The 27,724-nt window shown below is 34.1% G+C and overlaps 1 protein-coding gene across 1 annotated transcript in view; it reads left to right on the plus strand.

The window, feature by feature from the left end:
- The window catches only part of LOC113392840 (inositol 1,4,5-trisphosphate receptor), a 68,285-nt gene that overhangs the window by 20,466 nt on the left and 20,095 nt on the right, over positions 1 to 27,724 (plus strand). The window contains exons 2-27 of the mRNA XM_064219188.1: positions 4,216 to 4,336; positions 6,189 to 6,259; positions 7,057 to 7,178; positions 13,343 to 13,462; positions 14,186 to 14,303; positions 14,665 to 14,777; positions 15,599 to 15,829; positions 16,607 to 16,719; positions 16,796 to 16,948; positions 17,149 to 17,233; positions 17,754 to 17,914; positions 18,202 to 18,367; positions 18,465 to 18,608; positions 18,998 to 19,142; positions 20,130 to 20,286; positions 20,589 to 20,688; positions 21,059 to 21,237; positions 21,633 to 21,788; positions 21,873 to 22,070; positions 22,541 to 22,647; positions 23,155 to 23,178; positions 24,045 to 24,124; positions 24,227 to 24,325; positions 24,510 to 24,658; positions 26,188 to 26,235; positions 27,499 to 27,658. Coding sequence (XP_064075258.1) covers positions 4,254 to 4,336; positions 6,189 to 6,259; positions 7,057 to 7,178; positions 13,343 to 13,462; positions 14,186 to 14,303; positions 14,665 to 14,777; positions 15,599 to 15,829; positions 16,607 to 16,719; positions 16,796 to 16,948; positions 17,149 to 17,233; positions 17,754 to 17,914; positions 18,202 to 18,367; positions 18,465 to 18,608; positions 18,998 to 19,142; positions 20,130 to 20,286; positions 20,589 to 20,688; positions 21,059 to 21,237; positions 21,633 to 21,788; positions 21,873 to 22,070; positions 22,541 to 22,647; positions 23,155 to 23,178; positions 24,045 to 24,124; positions 24,227 to 24,325; positions 24,510 to 24,658; positions 26,188 to 26,235; positions 27,499 to 27,658 — 3,282 coding nt within the window. The 5' untranslated portion in view covers positions 4,216 to 4,253. The remainder of the gene's footprint in view (positions 1 to 4,215; positions 4,337 to 6,188; positions 6,260 to 7,056; positions 7,179 to 13,342; positions 13,463 to 14,185; positions 14,304 to 14,664; positions 14,778 to 15,598; positions 15,830 to 16,606; positions 16,720 to 16,795; positions 16,949 to 17,148; positions 17,234 to 17,753; positions 17,915 to 18,201; positions 18,368 to 18,464; positions 18,609 to 18,997; positions 19,143 to 20,129; positions 20,287 to 20,588; positions 20,689 to 21,058; positions 21,238 to 21,632; positions 21,789 to 21,872; positions 22,071 to 22,540; positions 22,648 to 23,154; positions 23,179 to 24,044; positions 24,125 to 24,226; positions 24,326 to 24,509; positions 24,659 to 26,187; positions 26,236 to 27,498; positions 27,659 to 27,724) is intronic.

Below are 27,724 nucleotides of genomic sequence, written 5' to 3' on the forward strand. Positions count from 1 at the left end.
ATATCTTGGTGTAATTATTGACCAGCATCTCACCTGGAGACCTCATATTGAGAGCGTCGTTGACAAGATAAGAAAAATTACTTGGGTTTTCAAAAAACTTAGACACGTTGCGAGCGAGGCCACTCTTATTACCACCTACAAAGCACTAGCCCAATCTATATTGAGCTACTGTATCCCTGTATGGGGAGGTGCGGCTAAAACGCATTTAATAATTTTAGAAAGAGCGCAGAGGTCTCTCATAAAAGTAATGTTTTTCAAACCGTACCTTTTTCCAACTTTTGATTTACACAATCAGTACAAATTACTGACTACTCGTCAAATATATATATTAAATTGTATACTTAAAATTCATCATCATTTACCTTTTGTTCCCTCTCAAACCCAAAACCGTAGGCGTAAATCTGTTTGTCCTATCCCAACTAGTAAAACCAAATTTAAGAAAATGCAATACAATTATCAATCGTCATATCTTTATAATAAACTAAACAGTAGACTTGACTTCTACAGACTGACAAAGACCAAAGTAAAGCGTGTTCTAACTGAAACATTACTCACGTATAATTATGATGAAACTGAAAAATTGATAATCAATCTAAACCTTTCGCAATTATAATAAAATTTATACATGTTTAAGCGCACGCACGCACACACACATACACATACACACACACAGACACAAACACACACACACACACACACACACTTTTCTAGTTGTAACAAAGTCATTGTTGACTTTCTAGTTGTCCTGGTGGATGAGCGGGGCACCCAGTAATACGGGTTTGCACCTAGTACAGGGGCCCTTGCAACTTGTTTGTAATGTAATCCTTAAGTCAATAAAGTTTATTTTATTTTTTTTTTTTTTTTTTTCTTGGGGATAACCAACAATAACCATTTTTTATCGTTTACTTTTTACGAGAAATAATGACTTATTTTCGAAGCGATTTTAAGCAATACAACATTAATCCTTATCCAAATAAGTACCTTAAATACATTGTGCATTTAATAAAGATAAATATGGCCTTTTACAGCGTATAATTTAAATTCATATTTTCGAAGATACCTATTACAGATTTAAAACGCAGACACATAGCCTTTTAAAGACGTACTGTAGAATTTTCAATTTTGTTTCGTTTAATTATGTTTAACTTTATTCATAATTGTAATGTAAAAAAGATTTCCCTTAGTATACGTTTATTGATCTCGTTAACTGTATAATGTTACCTTTTTGATTTTATATATGTTAGTCATTTTTTAATTTTAATAGTTGTGTAATTAGTAGATATCAGTGGAAACTTAGCTGATGTATATAATATTGTATATTTTTATTCGAGCCAAGATGGCCCAGTGGTTAGAACGCGTGCATCTTAACCGATGATTTCGGGTTCAAACCCAGGCAGGCACCACTGAATTTACATGTGCTTAATTTGTTTATAATTCATCTCGTGCTCGGCGGTGAAGGAAAACATCGTGAGGAAACCTGCATGTGTCTAATTTCAACGAAATTCTGCCACATGTGTATTCCACCGAGAGGAGGCCTTAGCCCAGCAGTGGGAAATTTACAGGCTGATTATGTTATGTTTTTTATGTTTATTTTTATGCCGTAAGTGTCATCTCATTGTTTGTTTCCCTAAAATAAAATATAATAAAAATATAAAGCAGTGCACCCGTGCGAAGCCGGAGCGGGTCGCTAGTAAGTAATATAATAAGTTATAAGTGACTAGCGACACGCCCGACTTCGCACGGATGCAATTAATAATAAAGAAAATGGGAAGTGAGTTTAGCAAGAAAATATTAAGAAGGTTTATTTGATTTATAACATTATAAATCAAAAATATGATTAATAAAATAAAAATGTTTAGAGTCGTAATTTATTGTGAAACAGATCAAAGTGTGCTTATAGATTAAAATTTGGCTAATTTTACCAATTCTCTAAACAAGAAATACACAGCATCGTTTTTTTTTTTTATTACACTTAATCTGGAATCAGTGATATCTTCTAAGGTATATTTTCGAATTGTATAGCGTTAAGGACAATTTGAATTTATATTTAGGTACTAACACATCTGAATTGGAGAAAATGACTGATAAATAACCTACAGATTTTTAATAATCTGAAATAGTTAAATATATTTATTTTAGCGTGTCTCAGAAGATAGGCTCTTGATATCGCTTTGCGTACACCTACAATTTTCCAGTACATTGTTTTAAGTTTTTCCTAGCGTTATCAATATATGCGTACGAGAACAGTTTTTTTGGATCACACCATCATAGTTCAGTCTTGTTTACAAGTTATATATTTAAACATTCCTCGTTCATTGCTCTTTGTATTCTTGAAAACCGCATCAAAACCTGTTTAGTAGTATAAGCGGAGATACGTACAGAGGCAAGAAGCGATTTTGTCTTATACTATTTGTATAGATGATTTTTATGATCGAAGTTTCATTTGAAGTTCTTAAAAAAAATACGATTGAAACATTAACGGTACTCGTTATCGCGGTAATAATTACTACTAATAGCGACTAGCAATCATATCTATTAGCAGTTTCAGTATGTTTACTAACTGATATGTTTATGTTTAACGTATCCAAGTATCCTTTGTTGCTATGAGTTTAAAGCACGCTGTTACTAACTCGCATCGAAATTGTGTACCGTAAGAGACAAAATACTATCGTATGATATTCAACTGTTTTTAATAGCGCATTGTTTTGTGTGTGTGTTTTTATATCATGGTGGTTACGTAGTAGGTTGGGGGGGGGGGTGTATCGTGGATTGGATAATAGTCCCGGAGGGCAGGATCAAATCAGAGTATAAATATATATAAATTGTAAACTTATTTATATCAAAGCTGAAACATGTAATTGGTCAATTTGAACATATCATGGGAACCATTCAATTAATACTGCAAGTAGTATAACTAATAGTACTTATAACATGTGCGTGACGAGGCGATTGCAGTATCTACCACCCGCCTCCTTGTGTCTTATGAACCTCATAATATGTATCTATTGAAGGCAGTCGTTGCAGAAAAAACCATGAATACAAGCAAACCATTGTCGCCTTGTGTCTCGATTAATAAAAAACTACAATTTCAACAAGATCTGCATTTGAAAATATTATTCTTAATTTAAATTTAATTTTAATTCAAACCATACGAGACCTAACTGATATTATAAACGCGAAAATGAGTTTGTTTATTCGTCTGTTACGCTGTCACCTATTATCTACTCAACTGATTAGTACGAAATTTTGCATACACTTTTTCAGAAGTGCAGAAGTTACATAATTACTTGTCTCTTGACCTTCCCCCCTTCACGAGCGGGTGTAGCTGCAGGCGGTAATTAGTTTCGAAATACTTGAAGATAAATTTAAAAAAAAGCCTTGATTCCTTCTAACAGTATTGAAAACTAAATACACATTTAAAGTACAAAAAAGCTTGAAATATCACAGTGTACGTCACCTTGAAAATAATCCGGCGAAACAAGCATTGTACAATAGCTCAATGAAGATACCGAGTTTCGGCGTAACATTAAACGGTAGCCTCACACTCGGTGTTGACAGATTCGTCCAAACAAAACGAAAAATATTTGAAACATCTACACGCCAATATAGACCTTATGATATTCAACATAACATCCTTTGTTCAGTAAACATAAAATCTATGCATAATTCGAAGAATATTTCTTATGTAATCAGCAATCGCGGAAGAAAATAGTATTAAAATTGGTTTTTTGCATTCTTATTAACGAAAATTTTAAAACAGAATCGTTTTTTATTCAAATATTTCCGTATATACAATATAATCTTTTAAAAAAAAAAGGAGCACAGACATTCTTATTTCCCGTATTTATCTTAAATTTAATGGCTATAAATAATTTCACGATACTCTTTGAAGTTGTCTTTGGGAGCATGGGCATGGACAGGACATTGAAACGTCAAACTCAAACGTGTACTCACACGTATACATAACGTTTTCAAAATGAATCGTTTCTGGCTGGTCGGTTAACTTCACATGTGCCGTGCTAGTCAAATCTTTGCTACATTTTAAAGCCATTTTACACAACTCGTACTTTTATGTATTGTATGTATTTTTAGTGGGTATACGTACATTTTTTCGTTCTGTTTTTAAATAAAAAGAAAAATCGATCGCAATATTATCATACTAAGGTAACATAAGTTTGGAATGAGTGACTAAATATATATTATAATTGTTCACAGGTGTTGTTTCATGGTGGGAGTGAGGAAAGGGGGACAAGATGGGTGACAGTTTCCTGCACCTGGGTGACATCGTGTCCCTGTTCGCGGAGGGCTCTGTGGCAGGATTCCTCAGTACCTTAGGGTGAGTTGGAAAATTATTTTGCTATTGAAAAATATTTTTATTAACTATAGAAATTTCAAAGGAGTGTTTTATAAAAATAATAATAATAGCCTTTTATTCGGATCTCTTAATAGGTTACAGTAAATTTGAACTTAAAAAAACTAACACTAACTCTTAACTAATTAAATTTTTTTTAATTAATATCTGATTCTTGGTTATCATTTGTAGATCTGTTTGCCAGTCGGCAAAGGCCTCCTCCAACCTTTTCCATTCATCCCTTTCTTGAGCCACTCTGTTGCACATGACTCCTACCACTAATCTGATGTTGTCATCCCACCTTTTCTGTGGTACCTCTCTTCCTTTTGCCTTCTCTGGGGTACCACCGTGTCACTCTTTTGCTCCATTTGTCGTGTCCTCTTATCAAGTGGCCTGCCCATCTCCATTTGAATCTTTTGACTTTAATTGTTACAGCTGTAGTTTTTGTTTTATTTCTAATGACACATTTTTTCAATCTGTCCGACTTTTTGACATTGAGCATACTCGTTTCCATTGCATATTGGCAAGTTGCTAGTTTGTTCAATATTTCCTCGTTTAAAGTCCATGATTGACAACCGTAAGTAAGAATAGGTAATATGCAGGTGTTAAACAATTTACTTTTTATGTTATGATACTTCTAATATACATGCTTAAATATAAACGTACTGAATAGCAAATGTTGTGGGCGTTTATATTTAAGCACGTACATTTTATTTTTGATATAAATAATACTCAAAATTAAAAATTAAATATACCTAATGCCAATTCTATAAATTACATCAAACTAATAAAGTAATTCCATTGAAACTTTTTTTGTACATACGTTTTAAGATCCACTTATAAGATTACGACCTTTTTTCGATTTATCTTTGTTAACAAAATATTACTACATTACAATATACGCTTGAAAGAAATCGTTAAAATGAAAACAAAAAAAATCTGTTATTATATAAAACCAATTAAAATTATTCAAAACCTTTAACAATTTAAAATAAGAATGTAATCAGATATACATACATGCATAGTATGTGTTTGTTATTCAAGTGTAGTAAAGTAAAGTTAAAGCATACAAACAAGCAAAGCCTTTATATTATGGGCGTCTCGTCTGGAAGGACAAAGTCAATTTCCTTAGTATTCAAAGTTATCTCCGTCCACAGCGTTCTATCCGATGAGCTTTAGGATTTCGTGACTCGCATTTAGTTCAGTAACAGTTTGAGTCTTGAGTTTAATTAAGAAAATTAATATTGAGTTTCACCAAGTTGTGACGCGTAATAATTTAAAAATAACGTTTAGAATAGATATTTAAAGAATAATATTTTTTGAGGTCGACCAGTATCTTTTTCTAGTAAGTAGACTTTTATTATAGAGATCTTGTATTGTTTTCGCTCGCGTTATTTTGTTAGTTATAAAAAATAAGTTTTGTCTTCGGGGTATAAGTTTGCTTCATACTAAATATACGCTTCATATCAAATTCAGCGTTAAGCTCAGAAAGCGTAAAACTTTTTAAACGGACAGAAAGACCAACAGAATTACTTTCGTTATGGTAACATTAGTGTAGATAAATAATTAATTAATTAATAATAATTACGTATTTTCTTAATAATAAAAACGCTTCATTGTGAAGTTTACTTGAATAAAATTGATTTGATTTGATTTGCTCACTCTGAAAGGGAATGTCTGAGATTTTTTATTTGTCAACTCATACTCCCTTCCACAGGGCGCTATATAAAGATATTTGTTACTTATTCAAATAATGAGTTCCGTAATTTATTAAATATGCTAAAAATATTTCGATACGCTTGTGAAAACCTTTTTTTTATACTAATGTTTGTTGCAGGTTGGTAGATGACAGGTGCGTTGTTTGCCCTGAGGCAGGCGACCTGACTGATCCGCCCAAAAAGTTCCGGGGTAAGTCCAACGAATTCGTTACTTCTGAGGTGTCATAAAATTCTTTCACATTTTAAAAAAAGCACACGTGCTTCTTAAAAATCTTTATACATAATTAGCCGCCGAACTCGTATCAAGTTAAAGTGCAGTCTCGTGACACCTTCAAAAATGACGGCATTCGGAACTTGAAATGGCTCAAATTTCATATTCTAGAACACAGCTAGCGGAAACAGCGATATCACATTAAAAAACCTTCCTGTTGCTCACTCGCTCCAAATTCTCTTTGCACACTTTCAGTATAAATTTAAATATTTATTCGAAATAAACTTTATATTATATATATTATTATTAATTGATCTTATTAAACGATGAAAAAACAAGCACACGTTAATCTCATTACATTATTAATAATACTGTTAATCTCGTTTATTCATTCGTTATAATTTTAATAAAGCTTAATCAAAAAGAATAGCATTTAAAATGTTGGTTTTCTCTTTGTGTTCTTTATTAATACGCGTCGTTGTATTTTGTCTTTAATTAGTGGTAATTGGAAACGGATTGAATAATTACAGAATATAATAAACAGTTATTTTAGAAATAAAAAAAAATACTGTTAGCTTAACGCATTAGCAGTATAAATAACATAAAACGCCTTTTTATGTTCATGTAGCAATTTTTTTTTTTTATATATTTTTAAATATAGAATTTTGGAAAAAAGTTAAGAAAAAGATTAAGTGTATGCGAAAGTGAATATAAACAGGCAGTTTTAATAAAAACTGGATTCCTTTGCTTTACTAATCTGGTCAAATATTTCCCAGATTGCCTGTTCAAGATATGTCCTATGAACCGCTACTCCGCTCAGAAGCAGTTCTGGAATACTGCCAAGCAATCCGCCAATGCCAGCGCCGATACAGATACCGGACTGCTGAAGAGGTTGCATGTAAGTACCATCATGTTTTTCTTACATTGGTTACAAAGACACATAACATACCTATATATTTATTTCTACCTATAGTCTACCTATAGTCTGTTCCAAATACAAGAAGAATAAAGTTAAATAAACTTTGTCATTGAATTGACGCGATATCATTGGATGAAAGCTTGAATAATCTATGACAATTATTCGCAAAAAAATGCCGTTTTCGAAGTAGCAGTTTCCTAAGCAGTTATTGGAACTTTGGAACCAATATTAAAGTGGATATACGCAGTTAATTGCAATAGTGTTGTGTTATAAATAAATATATATAGACATTTCATTAGCGAAATCAGGATTATATTCAAACGATTTTATATATGAAGGATCCACAAATTCAGTAAGTTTTTAATTAATCAAATCAATCACACGGATATATTCAAAATAGTCATCAATATCGATTCGTTAATAAATCTTATACACAATTACACATAAATCACTGAATCTGTTACAAAAGAATAAAGATAATGTTGGAAATTAGCGATTCGTCGAATACGCGGTGCGCTAGAAATCTTGAATGTAACTGTCGATCCAAGATGGCCGCCGCGCTACCATCGACGCGACGCTTCACTAGAGCGCCGTTCAACTCCCATTGACACTCTTTTCCAACCATATTGAATAAACAAGATGGCGCACCATGCGCCGTCATATATATTTATCAAGAACTGTTCTGTAGCTTGTATCAAATCGCATAGACTACGTAAATCTAACATTTTTTTATCTTTATTCCTTCTTCGATAGTCGGCTGCAGTTAGGCTAGTAAAAAGTTCTAACTTAAAGGGCTGCAGTTTGTGCACTCGGTACTCGGTTCGTGGCCTCAAATCTTGGGTCGGACTAATAAATATTGTTTGGTTTTTCTGTCGAAGAATTCTCAATGTCTGATCGGATTTTACAGTTGACAGTGTTATACTCCCTTGCCTCGTGTACAGGGACGCATTTGATACCTTGGTTGCCCTAGGCTTATGGTAGATTGCCGCCCCTACTGCCCCCTACTGTTGATAATGAAAAATGTGAAGAATTAAATTAGTTTGAGATGTGCTCACGTTCTTCAGTTTTTAGGTGTTATGTGTGTGGTTTCCTAGCTACGCGACTATTAAAACAAGGTACATCCAAGTTTGCCGGCCCAGGTCTTTTTGCCCTATGGGGAAAACCGCGCCTGCTCGTATACCACGTAAATCCGTTTCGCCATATCTCTCTTCATAAAGGCTGTAGTTGTTTGTTTGAACTATCGACTTTTCCTTGATATTGTCTGGTGAAGCCGAAATTCGGCGGTATAAACCTACCCTACTATATAAATAAAAGTATTAAGATGTATTACCAAATGAAAAAGTCACTTTACTTAATTTTAAGACGTTTTGTTGAGAACAAATGTCGTTGGTATATTTCGCCAGGATTGCTGGGCATTTATTTGCATTAAATGTAGTTTTTTTCATAGATTTTTACTATATAGGTTGGCGGACGATGAACAAATGGACTACGTGACGGTAAGTGGTCACCATAGCCCTTAGAAAATGGCGCCTTAAAAAATATTAACCATTCCTTACAATGCCAATGCGCCTCCAACCTTTGGAACTAAGATGTCCCTTGTGCCTGTAGTTACATTGGCTCACTCACTGGAACACTACAATACTGCTGAGTACTGCTGTTTGGCGGTAGAATATCTGATGACTGGTTGGTACCCATACGGGCTTGCACAAAGACCTACCACCAAATAACATACTTATCTATATAAACTTGGTGTATGTAAAACGAGTATGATATAAAAATTTACAAGGACTTTGTACTTTTTTTCGTCAAAATCGATTTTTATACTGTTATTAAAATCTGCGTTCGAGCGTGATTAAGTCAAACGAGCAAATATTATATCGGTGAGCTTTATCATATTATGCACATTATAGTATCTACTGATAGTGAAGTATTGAACTTTGGGCAGGCGTGAGTAGCTATTACCCAATCCCAAACATTTTACCAACAAGCAACGACTCTCGGTCTCATTAGTTGGATAGTATTTGCCATAGATTCAATACTTTGGACAATTGTAGGTTCAATTTTGCATTCGTATAATTTGTCTGGTGCTTAAGCGGCGATGGAAAACATCGTGAGGAAAACTGCATGAGTTAATTAAATTTTATGCACAAATGTATCCATCAAACGTGAAACTTAATGATTGTGGGTTCAAATTTTTATGTACATAATTCGTCTGTTGATTTGACGGTGAAGGAAATCGTTGTAAGAAAACCTGCATGAGGTGCATAATTTTTTTCACAAGTGTCCGCCACCCATTAGGGCAGGACTCCAAATTTAGGAACCCCAGCTGGTCAAATACATGCTGTATATGATACTTATATTTTACCACAGACGGTTATGTAAGATGAGTTATATGTCTTAAGCTTTTTGTAAAGCGAAATTGCTTTAGCGGACAGGTTAATTAGATGTTTTATCTTGTCAGTCATCTTTTATACAAAAAATATATCGTTTGTAGCCCAATTATGTACGCTAATTGCATTACAATAAGAACTCGTTTTGCGTGAAAGGTATAAACAAGATCAATTCAGTCGAAAAATAAAGCTCATGTAACGTGACGGAAGTGAAACTGCGTCAGAAATATTCCAATTTGAACGTTTTTTTTTTCGTTTATGAAATAGGTAGGTGGACGGGCCACCTGATAGTAAGTGGTCACCACTGTTCATAGATATTGGCGCCGTAAACATTTTTAACCTTTCCTCATATCTCCATTGCCCCCCGAATCTTGGCAACTAAGTGGATATGTTCCTTGTGCCTGTAGTTTCACAGGCTCACTCAAAAAAATCTATATTGCTTTAAAATGATTAATTTAAAATCCTTTCCAGTTCAATTATAGTTCAGGGAATTATTATGCGTTTTCTCTGAATTTATTTACGATTTCTTTGTATCAACAGTTTACAATTCTTCAGCAACTCACCAACAATCGACATTGTATGAATTTTTCATGCTAAATTATAGTGATTACAGATTAGTTTTGAACTCGTTGAAAACCCAAAAGATGCCATTTATGCTTTCATCAATTCCATCTTGGATTTAATTTAATTGTCTCTTGTTATAATCAATGTCTGTTCATTTACGCCACTATTATTGTGTATGAATATTGTGTATATTTATTTATTGTTGCTATGTCTTGCAATTTTGTTTTACTCTGTATAATTTTCACCGTATTATTATTCAATTCAATTCTTAGTTTATTGGCTTTTAGTTGTGCCGACAGGGCACCGATTATTTCGCCAATGTCACTTAGGATGGGGAAGACACGAAAGAGATTGATCGATACGGTTGAGGTAACAAACTCAATTAAATTTTGAACACTAGCATAGTAGTATAAATTTCCTTGTTAATCCTTAACCTAGAACAACACAGATATCACCGTATATTATCTGTTCAACTCAGATTTGACTGGAGGGTGAACTGGACTAGCAATAAATTTAAATAATAATCCGTAATGAAATACCTAAGAATTAATTGTAGCTAATGTATGTACCTTTAAAAATAAATCGCAAGTTCCCGGTACAAGGTACACTTCTACTAGCATATTCAATGTACTTACTAAGTTACCTATTCTTAAAGTTTCAAGTAACCAACAATATTGTGTCGTATTCAACTATTCATATAAACTTGCTATTGTTTATACTTGGTATGGTATTCACTTATTACTAAAAATAATGCATCTCAATTAACAATCGGATTAACATAAAATATCGTCTTCAAGATATTCACCGTTAATATAATAAAATTTTAACTAAACTCGTAATTATATCACGTATAAAAAGTGTTTTAAATGTTATAAATATTAATAATATTTCAAATGAAATTTTTAGATATTCATGCTAAAGTATCTTGTTTCTGTAAGAACTGGTAATCGACATCTCACAACTTTTTTTGAATCGTTTTAACGAAAATACAGGTTTCAGTACGTCGTTTTATTACGTACATATAATATTTTGCAAATTTTGATATATACAAAGGATATTTTATTATGTTAAAAATGTTAAATCATATTTGAAATAATTTGATGACGTTAATGTCCTTCTGAACTTCTGATTTGATAAGATTCTGAGAAAGTCACTCAACGCAGACTAACCAACTGTATACGAGATGTTACATACACATCGCATAGACACGATATTACACAAATGTATGCGTAGACACAGATGTACTCTCGTAATCCGATGGCATGGTCGATCGAAACAGGCAGAGAGAGTTCAGACGCAGGACTTACACTGGTAACATCCACACTTCGGCTACTAAGACATTCTTAACAGGAAAATTGCATACCTTTTATAATTCCGACCGAGAACGTGAACTTTGCGATCTGCGACTTTATAACTAAGCCGCTAGAGCAAAGAGGCGGTTTAAAAAAGCGATTTAGAAATACAGGAAGATAGGAAAATGTTCCAATGGAATACGTGTCAAAATAATATTTTTAAAAATAACATCCTTTGATAAAAGGTCCACTACAATATTTTTATAGATCGTCTACGTGAATCATAAATAACGTCTAAGATGCCGGGTTGTTTATTTTCTTAGTCTTCCATTGAAATATTTAAAGCGTTACACGTTGACCTGTTTAAAATAGAAAATGAAAAAAAAAAAAAAAACGAATTTAATGCCAATTTAATATCGACAACAGAGTGTTCATATCAGTCACGTAGATACGATCTATTTTCAATTAATTAGTGGGTGGATTGGGATGTTTTTGTATGTATATTGGTCGATTACAAGCGATATTACTTGGTATTAGATTCGTAATGCCAGTTATTTTATCTTGAAGTAACATACTTAAATATATCCTTATGAAACGCAGTGTGTACGTAATCTATCTGTTTGCTTGTAACCTCTTTCTCCCATCATTCGTTTATAATTAAACTCATTGGCAAAAGTTTGGTTTTTTCGTCACTACTTACATTTAAATAAATTTTCTGTTGAATTAATAATGCCACTGCAAATATTCCACTGCTGGTTAAACGCCCTATCTCATACTTATTAAAACCTTCGGAAGTTTTCCACCAAACTGCATCAATTCGGTGCGATGGTGAACACACGTATGCCAGATTTTTATCCAATACAAGGCTCCTCACGATATATACCTCCACCGCCAATAGCAAGGTAAATTTTATTCCAAATACAAATTTAAAACTTTAAATGTCAGTAATGCTTGGGTTTTGATCCTTTGATTAACATTAACGCATTTTAACTACTGGTCAAGCTCGGCTTACAAACTCACTAACATTATGAGTTACATAAAAGTTTTTAAAAATAAAATAAAAGTTTTCATTAAATAAAAAACAGCAAAGAAAACATTACAATTAACCCAAATAATCTTGTCATCTGTCACATATCTTTAAATGCATCTCATAAAGTGAATTTAACGTGCAATTCACTTGATTAATGATCCTGTATCACAATTTTATCGCTTATGTTTCTTTCATCTCAGCGTTATAAGAATTTTAAAAGACACACAATACGTGACAGGCCTAATAAACGGTTTCTCGTAATGGTTTTAGGTCTGAACGTCACAAATAAATCCGTCGGCGACAAACTCGATCATTCTCGTTCCGTTTTAACGAAATATGCAAACGCTGAATTATAATTTCAATCTCTTTAATGTTTATTTATTATTAATGTAGTTGAGTATTATTTTTGGGTTACTTTCGTTTGATAAAAACAAATGATGAAAGTTTTTATATATTAAATACGTTATGTATTATTTTAGACAAACTATTCTTACTATATATAATTAATTCGTCAAATAATAGTTTTATAAAGTGTATTATAATATAAGGTTAAACATATATTTAGTTGTTTGGGTTCGGTTAAAACTTTATTAAAAAAAAAACAACATTTTGCACATTTGCGAATAAAACATTTTCAAATTGAGTTTGTTAATGATCTTTTATAAAACATTTTTTTTTGCAAATAAGACGTCACCGAATTGTTTCTAAAACGTTAGTTAAATTATCATTTTTCGTATGTTTTTACGATACTACAAAAATAGTTAAACTCTTTGGATTTGCAATATTTTTAAGCAAAGTTTCCATATGGCATATAAATCTGTTAGCGTGTAGATATATAAAATAATGTTTATCTCTTTTCCTCTACAGCATGCCGCTGAGATAGAGAAGAAGCAGAACGAGATGGAGAATAAAAAACTACTGGGAACAGTGGTACAGTATGGCAGCGTCATACAACTGTTGCATGTCAAATCTAACAAATATTTGACTGTGAGTGAATTTTGATTTATTTATATTAAAGAAATCCTATAAGCTTTGCCGACAGAATTACTTCTGACAAATTGAACAAATAATTGATTATTATGGTAAATTAATTTTGTGTTCAAAGTAAAACAAAATTCTCATGACAATTTTCTATTTTTTTATGACATAGTTAGGCGGACGAACAAATGGTCCACCTGATGATAAGTGGTCACCACCGCCCATTGACAATGGCACCGTAAGACATATTAACAATTGCTTACATCGCACATGCGCCACCAACCTTGGGAACTAAGATGTTATTTCCCTTGTGCCTGTAATTACACTGGATCACTGACCCTTCAAACCGAAATACAACAATACTGAATACTGCTGTTTGGCGCTAGTATATCTGATAAGTAGGTGGTACCTACCCAAACTTGCACAACCACCAAATATTTTTTGTTACTTTTTCTCTTAATAGAAGAGAAGAGGTCGTTGCCCCTTAGTTAGTATCGTATGTTAATATTACTTTATCTGTAATTATACATTACGACCTTTATAATATAGACATCCTCATCACAGAACTCATAAAACAATTCTCATAGCCGTAGCCAGCTCTAAGTAAATAGAAGAAAAAGTATTTATAGCTACACAGCGAATAACAGATTTTACAGTGGAAATCTTAAGTAGCATTAAAATCTTTATCTACTATTATAATGTAAATAAAATATATGTATTTTTTTGTTCTAGGTTAATAAACGATTACCCGCGTTGCTGGAGAAAAATGCAATGCGGGTGCATTTAGACGCAAACGGTAATGAAGGCTCGTGGTTCTATGTAATACCATTCTACAAACTCCGGTCGACTGGTACGTATTATTTTTTTTACAGACATAGATAATGGTAATACTGGTTCTTTCAACATAAACACTTATGATTATTTAAAATAGGAAACCAGAAAGGACTATAAGGGCACCTGATCAATGGTCACAAATTTTAACGATTTCGAACATCGTCCACGCACTACTAAACAAGTAATCAAAGATGTGTAACTGTAATTACGTAATAATTATGACTCAATCATCTTTTAAAGCAAAAAAAAAATGCTTTTTTGTATAGAATAAATTTAATACACAACCATTAAAGTATGTATGTATACTCTGTTAAGGGAACACGAAATGGCTTTACTTTCGAATTTAAATGAAAAGTTAATAATAATGTCGTTTGTAGGGGACAATGTGGTGGTCGGCGACAAGGTTATATTGAACCCGGTGAACGCCGGGCAACAGGTCCTACACGTGTCCTCTAACCACGAGCTGCCGGACAACGTTGGATGTATGGAGGTGAGAGATATAACGAAATAAATAAATATTGAACAACAGCACAAACATTGCTCTGATCCCAATGTAAGTAGCTAAAGCACTTGTGTTATGGATAATCAGAAGTAACGACGGTACCACAAACAACAAGGCAGATGTAGAAAACTAATGAACCTTTTTCTACATCGATTCGGCCGGAAATCGAACCCGGGACCTCGGAGTGGCGTACCCATCAAAACCGGTGTAATTTTACGCGACCACAGAGGTCGTCGATTAGTGTGTAGAGGAGAGAAAGAGAATTGATCTAAGCGTGCTTTTATTAATTAAATCTTCAACCAATATTTTCGTCCTATCAATATCTAGTTTAAAAACTCAACTTATCATCCGATATAAAATTAGCCCCCTTTCTTTAGCAAAAAGTAAAGTAAAATTAAATTAAATTAGAATAATTAAAGTTAAAATTAAATTAAGTCGTCGGACCTATGTCCGGCAGTGGACGTCCTTCGGCTGAGAGGTGATGATGATGATGAAAGTAAAATTATAGTAAGTATTTACAGGCTTGTAAATGTCCCACTGGGATTTAGAGCTTCTTCCAACACGGTGCTCCAATGCGAGCCGGTGAATTAACGTGCAGGTTTCTTCGTGATGTTTTTCTCCACTGCCGACCACGAAATCAATTAAAATACAAATTAAGCACATGAAAATTCAGTGATGCCTGAGTTTTTATCTGCAATCATGCGTTCTAACCACTGATCTATCTCGGCTCTTTCCCCCTTATTATTGAATACGCAGAGGTTGCGTGCATATATGTTATGTCCGTATCTAAAGTTTAAACTTTTTTCCAGGTGAATGTAGTAAATTCATCGACGTCATGGAAGGTGACCCTTTTCCTAGAACACAAAGAGAACCAGGAGGAGATGCTCAAGGGTGGTGACGTAGTACGACTTTTTCACGCGGAGCAAGAGAAGTTCCTCACGATGGACGAGTACAGACGAAGGCAACACGTCTTCCTCAGGACCACGGGCCGGTCGAGCGCCACCGCCGCCACCAGCAGTAAAGCCTTGTGGGAGATTGAGGTACGATTTCATATTTATAATTTTACACAGAACTAAGACAATGAGCGTACTAACCACTGAGCCGAGATGGCCCAGTGGTTAGAACGCGTGCATCTTAACCGATGATTTCGGGTTCAAACCCAGGCAGGCACCACTGAATCTACATGTGCTTAATTTGTTTATAATTCATCTCGTGCTCGGCGGTGAAGGAAAACATCGTGAGGAAACCTGCATGTGTCTAATTTCAACGAAATTCTACCACATGTGTATTCCACAAACTCGCATTGGAGCAGCGTGGTGGAATATGCTCCATACCTTCTCCTCAACGGGAGAGGAGGCCTTAGCCCAGCAGTGGGAAATTTACAGGCTGATTACGTTATGTTTTTTATGTAAGACGACAATGTGGTTTTATTTGCATTCTTTATTGGTAGAATTCAAATTTCGAATCGTCTTTCATTTTTTTTTTATCGTTGTTTGGTGGTCACACTTTTGCTCAAAACATTTCATCAAAGAGTACTGCATTTTGTTAACTGATAAAACTCATCATCGATGTAGATAGATATAACTTAATCTAAGTATTTCATAATTTACGTTTTTTATTTCTATATTCATTCAATCAAAAAAAATCTCGATTAAACTATCTTTCTAAACATTTTGTTATTTTTCCTTTAAGTGGTAATACTTAAAATGACCTTACTTGTGTCGCATTAAACAAGTAAATAACGTTTAAAGAGAAAAGATCTTATTACTTATCAATTAAGGGGAAGGTCTTTAATACAAATTGTAATTTTGTGTCAGGTAGTACAACACGACCCGTGTAGAGGAGGCGCGGGTCACTGGAACTCGATATTCCGTTTCAAGCACCTCGCTACCGGACACTACTTAGCCGCCGAAGCTTGTATTAAACAATCGTAAGTCGCTGTGTGTATATATTTGTTAGGTTTCCCAAATTTAAATCAAACCACTGTTCAATTTATTTGTCATCAGCGAGAATATGATGGAAAATGAGGGGTTGAACTCGGAGCCAGCGTACCAGCTCGTGTCGGTGCCGCACTCGTCGGAGATCGCCACGCTGTTCGAGCTGGACCCCACCACCATGACGCACTCCGACGCGCCCGTGCCGCAGAGCAGCTACGTCAGGTAGCAGCGCCGGAAATAGCCTTACCTTAATAGCCTTCTGCTGACAAAGCTAACCCTATTCGTAATGGTTTCCTAACTGAATTTGTTTACTTCCGAGTTAAGATGAATCATTACTCACAAACAAGCCTTCAACACGTGATCTAACCACTCAGTTCCGATGATTTTAGACCATAACATTCATCTGCTATGTTTCCTTACAGATTACAGCATCTCTGCACGCACACTTGGGTGCATTCGACGTCAATACCGATCGATAAAGAAGAAGAAAAGCCAGTTATGTCGAAGGTACTTCTCAATATATACTTCATTTTGTGCAAATACATAAAAAAATATCCAGATATTATGACGCACCTAATGTGAACACAAGAAACAAACCTAAACTTGTAACTTGTATTATATCTTCAAGTCTAGTTTAGTCACTTCGTGTGAGACAATGTATAGGCTATTACAACAGAACCCCAGAAATCGATCAAAAATTAAAAATTGTGTAAAATGAGATAGTCGTTTGCGTGCTACAGTACTTTAAGTTTACACATATTTTGAGAATCAATGGATCGAAACCAAGACATTTAAAAAAAGCAATTTTTTTAACGTTATTGTAAAACTACTTTCATTATTAGGTTTGAGATTGAAAAAAATCCTTTTTCTTTTAAGATATATCTATCTGAACCGGTTATAGATTTTCGACCATCCCTAAGGAAGTGTACAGGTTCTATATCGAATAAAAACATTGATTTGACTTTGAACGAGTTTACAAAATTTGACATCTTAATTTCACTCTGGTTAATAAAGAATCTGATTGCAGGTGGGATGTTCAGTAGTGAAAGAGGACAAAGAGGCATTTGCTCTGATATCGGTATCTCCCAGCGAGGTCCGGGACCTGGACTTCGCCAACGACGCCTGCAAAGTCCTCTCCGCATTGTCAACCAAACTGCATCACGGGAATATTGAACACAATGAAATGAAGTGAGTTCTAATTTTTTGACTTGATTTGAACATGTACGTGTTGCTTAGAATGTCATTAGTTAAACATTCCTTTGTCTCCTTCTTTCGAATGTCGGTCTCAGTGATGACAGAGAGAGATAAATAATTGCTTAAGTAATCTGTTAAAACGTTAATATATAAGGGTGATGGGTTTTATTTTCTAAGTTTTACTTTATGAAGATTTTACAAACCAGTCGCCGTGTGCGGCCAAAAATCTAATTGGAAATATATCTTTTCATACACAAATAAAATTTATTAAATATTTTCAGAGCATTGACCTGCCTCCTTCAAGACATAGTATACTTTATAGCAGGCTTCGAGAACGAACCCAACAAGTGTAAAGCCCTCGACCTGGTTGTGGAAAATCCAAATCGCGACAGACAGAAGCTACTACGTGAACAGTATATATTAAGACAGCTCTTCAAAATACTCCAGGTGAAGTACTTCAATATAATATTCATTAGATTTATTAGAAAAATGGGTCCCTGCTCGAATCAATTAGACATGATTAAATATTGTCATAATATTTCAGGGTCCCTTCCAAGAATCCCCGGAGGGAGAGGCGTTCCTTAAGATAGAGGAACTGTATGATCCCCGTTATGCGCCGTATAAGTTCATCTTCCGTCTCTGCTACAGGATACTTAGACTCAGTCAGCAAGACTATCGGAAGAATCAGGTAACACGAAATGAAGTTAAATTAAATATATAAGTGTAACTAAATAAATGATTCGTCTTAGTTGGTAAACTTATTTTTTCTTCAGAAAATAAACGTCAGTTTAATATATTTTATAATAGTAATTTTAATTTGATTGAAAGTTTTATTTTATTAAATAAGATAAGAAAAATAATGATATATATTAAATATATATGAGTTATTTCACAATACGACAACATGTGGATTTACATTTAATTGTGTATAGTTTTGTGCTTTGTTTTACTAAAAATAGTAACTACATACTCTTGCCGGCTTTTCTCGGTAGAATCTACTTTTCGAACTATTGTTAACCTTACATAAGTTAGTACAAGAATCAACTTGAATTAAATCATCGAAATCATATTTTCCAGGAATATATCGCAAAGCATTTCGGATTCATGCAAAAACAAATAGGATACGACATACTCGCAGAGGACACGATCACGGCGCTGTTGCACAACAACAGGAAGCTGCTGGAGAAGCACATCACGGCCTCGGAGATAGAGACGTTCGTTGGTGAGACATACCACTATATCTACACTAAACACTTAACTGGACGATCTAGGTAGACATTTGAATAAAGGAATATTTACTATGAAATAGCTATTAATTATCTAGGGTTTTATGTAAAGCTTATTCGGAAGTTCATAAGTCTCAATCATAAAACAAAATCGCTTTCCGCCCTCTGAACTATTAGATCTACGCAATGGAGTTTAACCTTGTTTTCATCTATAAACAGAGTGATTTAAGATGACTATTTATATATATATTTAGGTTCAGAAACGAAAATAAAGAAAAAAAATATATAAGTACCCTACGTAATTACAAATTTTTTTTTTAATTTTAAACAAAATAACTTACTCATATAAATTATCACTTCATTTACACTTCAAATCACATAAAGACTAATTACAACAATAAAGCACTGAACGAACAATGAATCAACACACTTCCAACTTGATGCAACGAACACCGAAATCACAGTGAGCCGATGGCTTTTGTATCTGGATTGAGTATTGCTGTTGGCCCTACTGGCCTTTACAGCGTCACCGAACGTTGGGGCGAGTGCTAAGACTCTGCCTTAGGGTGAACCCTTTTGGGCTCGAGAGTGACGTTCGTCCTGAGGGTGTCTCCTATGAGATCGCACCTCGGCTCAGAACGTAGTCGGTGGGGAGAGCCGATCGCGGTAGTGCGGCTCTTTTTATAGTCAATCTGACCATCTATCTTATAATATATGCATATTATAGAAGAGAAAAGCCGAGATTTTCGTAGCCGGAAAAACAAACAAATGTTTGTTCTTTAATCAAAAATTTGTATAGATCCTTACTGTACTCGTGTGAATTATACTACAATTTTAACATCATATTTATCATACACTAAATATAGATAACATCGAAGCGTAAATAGTAATTGTTTTTTACATAAGGAACCTAACTCGGGCAGACATTATTAAAGTAACATCATTTTATTGCGTACAAAAATATAACCTGTCGTTTTTTCTAGGCCTGGTCAGGAAGAATATGAAGACCTGGCAATCCCGTTTCTTAGACTATCTGAGTGACTTGTGCATCTCCAACAAAAAAGCTATCGCTGTGACACAGGAGTTAATCTGCAAGAGTGTGCTCTGTGCTAACAACGCTGACATTCTTATTGAGACAAGGTACTTTATTTTCAAGATATTCTTTGACATCAATCAATTCTTATTAAAACACTTATTTGCAATGTATAGTCTCTGTTTGTTTTCTACCTTTACATAGTTTGTGCAAAAATAAAGACTAAAAAATACACCATCTTAAAGATATCATTACATAATACTGAATTTTTAACGTTAATTATATAAAACTTCAAAATTTAAATTATACATTTTTGGGGAATTATGTACGATAGATTTTATTTAATATAATATTATTCAATTTCCAAGTAAACAATTCAAATAGAAGTAAAACATTTATTTTGTTACAGACTTGTCTCCACAAAATACGAGAACATCTCGGAAATCGACGACTCAGGTAACAAATACTCGGTAGAAGACGACGTTATGTTGCTTTGGAACAATAAAAAGGTATTTCTCTTTACTCTTTATGGCATTGGTAGGTGGATAATTGTCTATCTGATGATTTGGCTCACCAAAACCTAGACATTAAATAAGTGTAGTTTATTGTAGAAAATATAAATGTACAAGTTAATTTATATATTTTACGCTTTCACGTCTTAATCACTCAGACGATAATCATGAAATTGTACATGCACGTTTTACTGGCACCGTGTATGTACAATGTCAGAAAAGGACATACGCTAGGAAGTGGCGCGTAAAGTCGCGGCCCTATACTAGTTTTTAAATAAAACGAACTCGTAAGGTGTCACCATTTTATTTTCCCTCTGAGAACATTCTGACTTCAGACGAGGACTTACCAATTTAGAATATTTTTCAGAGTTCCCGGCTACTATCTTCGTTAGCATCAGAAGCGGCAGCGGATCCACGCAGCGAAGCCGCAGCCATCTTGGACTACTACCGACATCAACTGGACCTCTTTTCCAACATGTGCCTCAACAGGCAGTACCTGGCGCTCAACAGCTTGTCGCAGCAATTACAGATTGATCTCATACTCAAGTAAATTTATTATACAGGAAGAGAATGTTAATAATAGTTACTCTACTTCCTTCTCAGGGGAGTCTATCTATAAGCCACCGACCTTCGGAACTGATATGTTATATTTCTTATTCCTGTAGTGACACTGACTCACTCACTCTTCAAACTGGAACACAACAATATTTAAAGTATTACTGCTCGGTGGTAGAATATTTGATGAGTGGGTGGCACCTAACCAGACGGCCCTGCACAGACCCCTACCACCAAGTAATACCGAGAATGTATGAAACTAAATATTCTATAGCTTTACTAGCTCGACTCCCGGTTCCAAGAACTCGTGTACCGTACCCAGGCCAGCTGCTAGTTCGACGAGGCATATCAGGTCCACTCGCTGAACAGCTAACCGTCCCCGGCAGGTGCATGTCGAACGGCGCGCTGTCGCACGAGGTGCGCGCGTCGTTCTGCCGCCTCATGCTGCACCTGCACGTGGACCGCGACCCGCAGGAGCCCGTCACGCCCGTCAAGTACGCGCGCCTGTGGGCCGAGGTCGCCGGCACCATCCACGTGCACGAGTGAGTCCCCGCGCCGCCGCCGCCGCCTGCGGGCCCGTCGCCGCCTGCGGGCCCGTCGCCGGAACTCATTTCAATCTGTCGTAGCTACCAGTGCGTCAAGGGCGGCCCGGATGCTACGAGAGAGAAGGTGAAGGAGCAGTTCGCCTCGACCATCCGCTTCGTCGAGAACTACCTGTGTAACGTGGTCACAAGGACGTGGTACTTCAGTGACCACGATCAGAACAAGCTCACCTTCGAGGTGGTCAAGCTAGCCAGAGAATTGATTTATTTTGGATTTTATAGGTGAGTAAATTCAGGATGTTGGTTATCATCAAATCTAATTAATAGTTACTTTACAAATCATGACTGCGAATGATGGCGACATAAATGTTAGCACTATTTCCCCGTTTAATTGAAATTACGATCAATTGATAATAACATAATTGATTATTAACATTAAGTTAATAATTCTTATGCAAAATAAAAATTAATATATTTCTCTTTTATATTAATGTATTAATTGACCGTTAAATCTTGATTTGTTTTTTTTTTTTTCTAAATATTTCTGACGCTATTCTGACAACATCACATTTTGAGAATCACCACATATTAAATATGATTGTCAATTATATATCTCTAATAATAAAACTATAATATAACATAAGAAAAAAAATTTATAAACATTTGTATGGAGTAAACGTGTTGGCATATAATATTCGTACATATATCTCATAATACAGTAACAGTGTGTTTCTTTACTCCGCTTACAACAGCTTCAGCGATCTCTTGCGTTTGACCAAGACACTGCTCAGTATACTGGACTGCGTGACGGCTATTGATCTGCTCAACGAGACCAGCGCGCTCACGGGAGAGGTCGAATGTGAGTGGTTTTCTTTCTAACCAAGATGCGATCCAGTGATCTTACAAATAGTGTTTGACATTATCATGATTCATAACCATTTAATATATGTAGCTTAGTTAAAGTTAATGTGTATTTGAAAGTATATAAACTAGTATTTCAATGGAAGAAGGAATAATTATTATATAGACAGCTGTGAATTTGAAGTGATGTTATTGGTTAAAACCTATCGATAAACCAAAAGTTTTTTATCGACAGTTTGGAAATATAATGTGAGTACTTAAGTGTGTTATATAGGACATAATATAGCAAAGCTATTAACAAAAAACATGGATTATGTAAATTTATGGTTTGTTTATCTTTATTCCTCCTGCATTTGGAATATAAAATACAGCTAAATATTATTTAAATAACTTTGATTAATTAAGTGTTAAAATGCCTCTAACATGACATTAGTATTACAAACATAAATCTAATAACGCCATCGATTACTATAGTTTCATTTAGCGAATTTTTGGTAACAAGCAGCTCAGGAAAGTGAAATAAAGAAACGTAAGTGATAACTAATATTACTAAACGATAACTATTACATGGCAACACCTATTTTAGTATTTAAAAAAAATGGTTCGTGTTCTTATGTACGTTCATGATGAGTTCAACTTCTTTGACGTGATTAAGAATAGTTTTTAATTGCATGAAAATAATTAAATGCAATAAAATGTTCTTATTAATAATAAAATTATTATTATTATTATTATGAATTTAATTTATTCTTTTTTCGTTACTAATATAACACTCACTCACAAATTTAAATTTATAATAAAGTAAACATTGCAAAATAATACTTAATTCATGGTTTAGCAAGCAACTTGTAGTCCTGCGTGCGGGCATCATTAAAATTCAATGTCATGTATCTTCGTAACTCGCCAAAAGAAGTATAACTGTAAAAAAAATTTAATAGACAAATATTTTACCATTAAATATTGCTAATTTTAAAACGATTCAAAACATTATTACAGATTTATTTGTGACATTAAATTTATTTTGACCGGTGCTTTATGTCAGTCAATCGGGGTAGGTTATGATAGCACTAAAAAAAAACTTAGTTTTGCTGTATTTTAGTTTGAAGAGTACATGACTCAGTATGATAATACGTAAGGTATAAAACACCCTAGATACCACGAGTGGAGGTGCATTGACGACATAAGAAGTGGCTTATATATTATTATTTAATATTTATTATATTATATTATTTTTTTCAGTGCCATTCTAATAGGCAAAAGTAACTAATTTTGTTTTTAAAATGATTGCATAGTACGCTATTTGCAGAATAAATATATTTGTAATAACGTTGGTTTTAAGCTGGGCCGGGTCGGACACCATCATAAAGATAAATTATATATTGTTGACTGCCTTAGCGGAGGGCGGCGTGCTGCGCAGCATCGGAGACATGGGCGCCGTGATGACGTCCATCACGCTCGGATCGGTTGCACGTAATGTACGGAAAATGATTGAATAACCTAATTATATAAGTGTCACACATGTAATGTATTATTGAAATCGATCAAATCAACTTGTCATTTCCTATCGCCTCAAACAGGTGGCGGGCGGCGCGGCGCGCTCGCCGTCGGCGCTGGCGCTGGCGCGCAAGCACCCGCTCGTCATGGAGACCAAGCTCAAGATCATCGAGATCCTGCAGGTGGCGCGCGGACGGGGCATTGCTAACCCTAACTTACAAATATTCATCATTAAAGGAATAGAACAAAAAATGCCTTTTAGGTTCTTCTAGATTGGCTCTGCGTTTTGCAGCATTCGCTCATTATTACCGGTACTAATAATTTAAAACTTTCTAATTACTCAAATATTATTATGTACTTTCCCAGTTCATACTCGACGTGCGACTGGATTACCGTATCAGCTGTCTGCTGTCTATATTTAAGAAGGAGTTCGAACAGTCTGATAAAGCCGATAACATCGGTAGAGCAGACGTGGAAGCGATTGGACTGCAAGCTGAAGGCATATTCAGTTGTCGGTGGGTTTTGTCAAATGTGTTGTAACATTCACCTCAAACTAGTATATAATACATTAAATTTTATGTATCATCAAAATTTAACATAGTATATAAAAGTCGCGCAATTGAAAGCACGCAAATTTGAAAACTCGTCTAATATTTTGTGTTCATTTTTTTTTTATTGAATAGGACTAAACTAACATGCCATTATGCCCCCCAATAACTGGTCACCATAACCAATAAACATTGGCAATAGTAATCATTATTAAGATAGTAGACGCGCTATCGGCAATGGTAACTAATATGTTTTGTCTCTTTTACCCAGTGCCTAACACATTACAAATCCAAACAGTATATAATCTATAATATTTTGCAATACATTGCCCATTCGAATTGTTTTATCATCAATAAGATTGCTCTTAAAAAATCTTAGTGATAAGTAGCAAGACTTGCTTTTACCACCAAGAAATAAGATTAGCATAATTGGACGAAATCTGACATTTAAATTCAAAGCTGGCAATACTGATAAAACTTATGTTTATAATGATCTAAAAATGTTGAATAAAAGTTATCATCAGGGCAAAATCTTGGCTATACTACTAGACGTAGCGTACATTCCTTGGAAAATGATTCGAAGAGTAATTCGCTAGAGTCCTTCTTTATAAATAAACATAATTTTCTTGCATAATAACAAATGTATCATTTAACAAATACATGTATAGATGTTTGTTCAAGTTTATGAAAAAGATAACAAGTATCATATGTCGTAAATTTGTATCATGTGAATAATGTTTTTTTCTGTATGTTAATATTAGTGTTCCGTACGAGTTATTATTCTATAAATGTCATCAATATTCTTTCACGTCAATGTTTTTAATTTTTACATTTTATAATCAGTTTAAAGTACGGAATACTAAAAATAATTAAAAGTAAATGTTCAATATTTAATGTAATCATTATGTAATTATAATATTGAAATGTTGTCACTAACACATAACGAAGGTGGTCGGTAATTTTCGTAATAAGGGAACGGAAAGCTTTTATTAATAATTTCATTTTATTAAAATATAGTTATTACATCGTAGTTAATAATTACAGTAGCTTTAAACGCTTTTCATAATAAACACACTATAAACTAATTTGGGTAATGCATCTCTCTATTTTTATCATAGATCCTAGTGCCATTTCTTAAACAATTTTCTATTTATTAACGAAATTGTAGATGTAGTTAATATCATTATATTATAACAAGAAATTAAAATGTACTTCTACTTGATTATTACAATTTACGAATGAATAAAGAATATAATAATAAGACTTGATTCTTCGATTTAATTTACAAATTAAAAATTGCAAATTAAAGACATCAATTGGACTATAAATATACATGCCTAAGATTTGTGCTGTAATACAATACTTCCGAATTCCGACGTTCCGAAACACGCAACAACTTTTGACTTTAACAATACGCGGAGTTACATGGATTTGAAAACATAAAATTATTTACATAAATGTGTTGGTATTATTTTAATAAATAAATATTATTTCAGAGCAATACAGACTGTGCCTGACAACTGTCTTCCAAAAAATGTAGATTTGTTAGTAAGATCTACTATACGATGCATGATGCATGCCATAGCATGACCGTTCTAAACTCGCCTCTAAATATATGAGAACAACGCTGAATTTGCTTTGATAAGCGACTACTTGGTATTAAACTGTCATGTATGAGTTAAATTCAGTTGAATACTCGGATGGTTGAATTAGTCCAACTAAATAACTTTGTTATTTAACTTTGTTTAATCGAAATCCAGGAAACATCAAAATGAGTTTCTTTCAAGATTATATAAATTAAAATACTAAATGTTTTAAGTTCAAAGTAATAAAGTTCAAAATAAAATAAAAATGTTGAGAATTTTTTTTTTGTATCAAACATATGCAACGTTTGAATAAATTTTGTTTTTATTGAATAATGTGTGTTTTAAAAATCAATAGTATTATTAATGTTCAATTTACAAGTGTGAATAATTGTGTTTATTTGTAATAGTGCATGTTCTGTTTTGTGTAAAAAGCAAGTTTCTCAAACGTCTCGAGAATATACAAGCGTTTGAAAACTTATAAAGCAATTATTGAAATTTATGTCGTATATAACTATAATATACCAAACCTGGTGGAAAATATTTAACTACGTTTATTAATATTAATAAACCGTGAGTGTTCATATTACAACTATTCCCATTTCACTTACGTTACGTTACGAGGAATGATCGACTATTTTTGGGTGAATCCAGTCCTTTGACAAAAAAAACGTATGACAAATTTTTATTTACAAACAACTTTTGGCTACGAACGATATTTTCATCTTTTCTGACAGGTTTTATAGCCCTCTTTTGTCGCTTCAAAAAACGCCCCTTCACATTCTCCCCAAGTGTCCTAGCACACTGGAATACCCACTAAAAACTAGCGCTATCCACTCCGTCTTGCGGGGCTCATGGGATCTTTTGTGTAATGTATTGTGACGCCCCGATAATTGCCTCACTTTTGCGGGCTGCCAAGTTATGTATATAGTTATTGCTGAAAGCTGTCGAGCATTTCTCGATAAGTAACGTAAATGAATGGGATATACGTAATTGATAATAATATTTTTATTAATGTTGTAAATATAATTAACAAAATATTAATTGTTTGACAGCATGCTGCGGTGCCTCAAATTCTGCTTTTAACACTAATGTTTCGTGTTCTGGGCTTTTGTCTTAGCTAACCACTAACTTGCTCGTTGATAACCACACTTGGACTTAATCGGAGTGCTGCCGAGATTTTAAAATAGTACTCCTTTAACGTAGAAATATAATAAATTCCAGAGACGGTTTGGACTTGGATGAATGCGGAGGTCGTATGGTCCTTCGCGTGTTACTGCAATTGTGCTCCCAAGGTGCCTCAGCTTCTCTGGTCTCTGGGGCTTTAGCGTTGTTGTTCAGACATTTCAGCCAACGACAAGAAGTCCTGGCAGCCTTTAAACAAGTAAGAATTACATAATCTTATACATATACAAAGTATCTCTATTTTTATTAATATTATGTCTGTAAT

The sequence above is a fragment of the Vanessa tameamea genome, chromosome 26, assembly GCF_037043105.1.
Source record: "Vanessa tameamea isolate UH-Manoa-2023 chromosome 26, ilVanTame1 primary haplotype, whole genome shotgun sequence".
Lineage (NCBI taxonomy): Eukaryota > Metazoa > Arthropoda > Insecta > Lepidoptera > Nymphalidae > Vanessa > Vanessa tameamea.